General features: G+C 33.4%; 1 protein-coding gene across 1 annotated transcript in view; it reads left to right on the forward strand.

Moving 5' to 3' along the window:
- Window positions 1-51: 51 nt before the first annotated feature.
- Window positions 52-4,991, forward strand: part of LOC111083073 (glycine receptor subunit alpha-1-like) — an 8,776-nt gene continuing 3,836 nt past the window's right edge. Inside the window, exons 1-3 of the mRNA XM_022379312.1 lie at window positions 52-182; window positions 1,902-2,275; window positions 3,626-3,661. Of these exons, the coding sequence (XP_022235020.1) occupies window positions 146-182; window positions 1,902-2,275; window positions 3,626-3,661 (447 nt within the window). The 5' untranslated portion in view covers window positions 52-145. The remainder of the gene's footprint in view (window positions 183-1,901; window positions 2,276-3,625; window positions 3,662-4,991) is intronic.

Below are 4,991 nucleotides of genomic sequence, written 5' to 3' on the forward strand. Positions count from 1 at the left end.
TACTTAACTACCCAGTTTGTAACGAAATTTGTTTTATGATATTTCAGTCTCCAAGACAACCAAGGAACTAAACTTGACTTGGTCCACGAAGAATCCTCTTAACCTCTATGAAAATCTCAAGCTACCCCAGTTTAAAATAACCCACATGAATACATCAGTGTGCAATGAGATATTCCATATTGGTAATTAAAAGCATATTATTATTTCTCATTATTTTAAGTTTACTTATTTCCTGTACAAAAACCCAATAATAAGTAGTATTAAGCTACTACAAAATCAATAATAATGACCTTAGTATTTAAAAACTTGAACATCAAGCTAGCGTTACTTAAAGTGCCGCCTTCTTAACTTTATAAAACTGTCATCATTGACGTCTGACATTACAATAGAAACAGGGTTAAGGTTGACGTTTAAGTGCATGTATAGTATATGCAGACGTTGGCCTATAACTGGTGATAGTAACTAGACTTCAATGATTCGTTTTCTTACGTTGAATAGAATTATTGATAGCATCCAGTTGATCGACCCCCCGCCGCAGGAGTTGCGAGGAGTGGTTGATGTCATATGTTTTTCCGCCCTCTTATAATAGCAGTTTGATGTCATATGTTTTTCCGCCCTCTTATAATAACAGTTTGATGTCATATGTTTTTCCGCCCTCTTATAATAACAGTTTGATGTCATATGTTTTTCCGCCCTCTTATAATAGCAGTTTGATGTCATATATTTTTCCGCCCTCTTATAATAACAGTTTGATGTCATATGTTTTTCCGCCCTCATATAATAGCAGTTTGATGTCATATGTTTTTCCGCCCTCTTATAACAGTTTCGTTGTTGAAGAAAGAAAAAATTAATTTCAATTTTCAGCTTTTTGAAGCCTGATCTAGATATCAAAATCAAAGGACGTTAAATAAATACCTTAAAAATAACTAACCATATTTTTCCTCACAAAAAATTGTTTTTACTTTACTAATGAAAACAAAAAATATTTGACCTTTCTAAGAATAATTTGAACATATTATTCGAATCACGTTTCTTAATATCCTTCTCAGGAAATAGGCTGTATCTGTACAACCCGTTTTTTTTTCTTTTCTTTTTTTGTCTATTCTTACTATAATTTTCGCTTCATTTAAATTATTATAATGAACAAACTTAATAAATTCTTATTTCCAGTATTGGTAAATCTAAAGCTAAGCAGCTCTAGTTAGAAATTATTACTTGTATTTTTCTATCTTTCGTTAAGACTATCACCCCTAATACAACTGTTTCAATTCTTAAACTTAAGAAATTAACTCACAGCGACTTTCTGATTGAAAGTTAGTCGTTTTATTAAAATTCGCCTACATTAATGGTAATGTTTTTGTATCATTGTTTAAATGTAATATCATTAATATCACGTTCATAACATATTTGTTTGCAATGCTCTATCTGGTAATGACTTATGTACAAGTTCACTTAATTATTTTCAAATAAAGTACTTGTAATTCAAATTCGATGACGAGGAATCCACTTTGAGACTAATAATGGTTGGAGACGGCTTGAATGGGTAATAAAGAAAAACTTTAATATAAGTTTAACATAACAGCAAATGTACAACGTTTCGACAAGGTTTTGTCATCATCGTGTACTTGTAAAATGATATCATTTTATAATGATATAAAGACGATTTCAAAATAAATTTTCAACAGGAAAATATTTACAGAATCATCAAAGGTAAACCAATTATTAATAAACATCGTGCAAATTCAACCATCTTCTACAAAAATAATCATGTTATTGTAATGTTACTCTAAAACTAAACACTATCCATGTGCTGTTATATGTTTGACATGTTAAAAATAAATAAAGATTTAAATATCACAAGTTTTATAAATCTGAATTCATATGATATTATCAATCTGTAGGCGAATACAGCTGCTTGAAAGCCGAGTTTTATCTGCAAAGGTCTATTGGATATCATTTAGTACAGTCGTACCTACCCACAATCCTGATTGTTGTCATTTCCTGGGTATCATTTTGGCTCAACGTAGAGGCCATACCTGCCCGAATCACTCTAGGGGTAACAACTTTGTTAACCATCTCCTCCAAGGGTTCTGGGATCCAGAATAACTTGCCACCTGTCTCCTACGTCAAGGCTATGGACGTCTGGATGGGTGCGTGCACTACGTTTGTTTTTGCCGCTCTTCTGGAATTCATCATTGTGAACTATCTGTGGAGAAAACGAACAGATATCCTTCCTGTTATCGCCACAGACAGAAGCCAGGTTTCACCCAAACTGGTAAAGTACTTGCCAATTTTCTTGGTTTACTAAACATTAACTTACAGATTTTAACGACGTTGCTCAATATGCGAATGCTACCTCGTGGTATTTACATGTCAAAGATGTTAAAGGTAATTTCTAATTGCGCTTTTTTACGCTGTGTCTTCCTAAACTCTGATAATCTGAGGAATATAAGTGAAACTACACAAAAAAGCTCCACGTTACTTTTTATGAAATTATAAGATTGAACAATAAAATTAAATCATCTCGAGACGGATGTCGTTTAGTGATTATTTATAGGCTATTGTCTTCTAAACAGCTCCATTATTTATTCAGAAAGGATTAAAAATGATATCTTTGCTGTTAAACACAAAACTACACAATGGGCTATCTGTGCTACACTAATTTCAGGAATAGAAAGTCCTGAATTTTAGCGTTGTAGGCCCGGCATGGCCAGGTGGTTAAGGCGCTCGACTCGCAATCTGAGGGTCGCGAGTTCGAATTCCCGTCACACCAAACATGCTCGCCCTTTCAGCCGTGGGGGCGTCATAATGTACCGATCAATCCCATTATTCGTTGGTAAAAGAGTAGCCCAAGAGTTGGCGGTAGGTGGTGATGACTAGCTGCCTTCCCTCTGGTCTTACACTGCTAAACTAAATAGCCCTCGTGTAGCTTTGCGCGAAATTCAAAAAACAAACAAACATCTTAGCGTTATAAGCCCTTAAGCTTACCACTGGGCCATTAGAAGTGATTAAGAATTAAAATTAGATTGTTTTGTCAAAGCCTCTGTAAATGATTTTTATCCTAGTTTAAAAGTTCCATACATTTTAACTTTGTGCTAACTACTATTAAAATTCAAAATAGTAACCACAACTGAAACGTTTTACCATTAAAATGATGAGTTTTGTAAAAACTGCCATAACTGTATTACCTCAGTGATATGAAAAGTAGATGAATGGGTAATTTTTTTTTTAATTTCATGATTCTAGTAATGATGATGAAAATAACATTAAAAGTAGGTAGAGAATATAAGGTAATATTTATACATTACTGAGATTGTGGGGTTGTAGTAAGTAGTTCGTTAATGTTTGAGAGATTGGCTATAAGTAGGTTCTTTGGTGTCAATAATTTATCTACTTTTGTTTTCATTCGTTGTCTCATATGTCTCTTTGATTTCTTCAAAGAATTATACGAATATTAAGAGCTATTTCGATTTTAAAAGTCAAGTAATTTTAAATAACATTTCAAACTAAGTATTTTAAATTAATTTGTTCAGCTTAGAGTATTCACTTTTTTTGTGATTATGGTAATTCAGTTCGTTAAATTTTGCTAAAATTAACTGTTAAATTTTGCGTCTTTCGTTTATAGATTTCCAGTTCACAGGTTTTTAACGGAGGCATGAAGGTAAGATTGCGTATTGGTAATTTTTTAAAACTTGCTGAAAAGGGCGAGCATTGACCTTCCAATTTACATAAACTGTAAAACAAATAGTTATACTATAGATTCTAGAGTACTCGGCAAGAAATGGCCAATTCAGCTTCCTAGAAGTTTTCTTGATTATTCGCAAAGTGAACTTATAACAAACACAAAAAGCCTTCATTTGGACCACATTTTTTATATTATGATTCAAATCGTCCCAATCATAGGACAAAAGCAGCTATCGTTGGACAAGTAAAGGAGATCAACAGAATTTAGAATTCTAAAGAAAGCAAACTCAAGAGACTGGCAAATCTACAACACACGTTCGAACTGAATGGTTAATCAGATAATTTTATATATGGTAATCAGTTTTATATGTAGTTCATTCAAAAATGCTTCAAAGAAAATTAAGAAGTGGAATTTTTATTACATGCAAACAGGATGTCACACGTAACTCTGCAACTTCGACTATCACACATACATTATTGACTGACTTAAAAACTACTTACAGTCAGTGACAAGAAGATCAGAGCTACAAATAAGACTTGCACACAAATCAGGCAGAATTTTAAGACATATATTAGTACGTTCTACACACCATCCAGATAATATTTCGCTAAAGACCAGTAACTTGTAGAATATGCAATGCATTTTACATTGTAGAAACATCTCGTGTATCAGACGATAGACTTGTTGAACACGTACGATCCTTAAATTAATTCAACAAAGACAGTAATGCCATAACGGATCACCGTCTATAAAAACATGGAACATCTCGTGCATCATACGATAGCCTTGTTGAACACGTACGATCCTTAAATTAATTCAACAAAGACAGTAATGCCATAACGGATCACCGACCTATAAAAACATGGAACATCTCGTGCATCATACGATACACTTGTTGAACACGTACGATCCTTAAATTAATTCAACAAAGACAGTAATGCCATAACGGATCACCGTCTATAAAAACATGGAACATCTCGTGCATCATACGATAGACTTGTTGAACACGTACGATCCTTAAATTAATTCAACAAAGACAGTAATGCCATAACGGATCACCGTCTATAAAAACATGGAACATTTCGTGCATCATACGATAGACATGTTGAACACGTACGATCCTTAAATTAATTCAACAAAGATAGTAATGCCATAACGGATCACCGACTAGAAAAATATGGCAGACCAGCATGTGACTGCCCTTTACAAATAGAAGTCCTTACAACTGCTAATACTTCTTTTGACCATGACTATAGAGAAGCATTACATATTACGAAATTTAAACCACATATTAAATGCGACACAG

This window comes from Limulus polyphemus, unplaced genomic scaffold (genome assembly GCF_000517525.1).
Source record: "Limulus polyphemus unplaced genomic scaffold, Limulus_polyphemus-2.1.2 Scaffold8092, whole genome shotgun sequence".
In the NCBI taxonomy this organism is placed as follows: domain Eukaryota; kingdom Metazoa; phylum Arthropoda; class Merostomata; order Xiphosura; family Limulidae; genus Limulus; species Limulus polyphemus.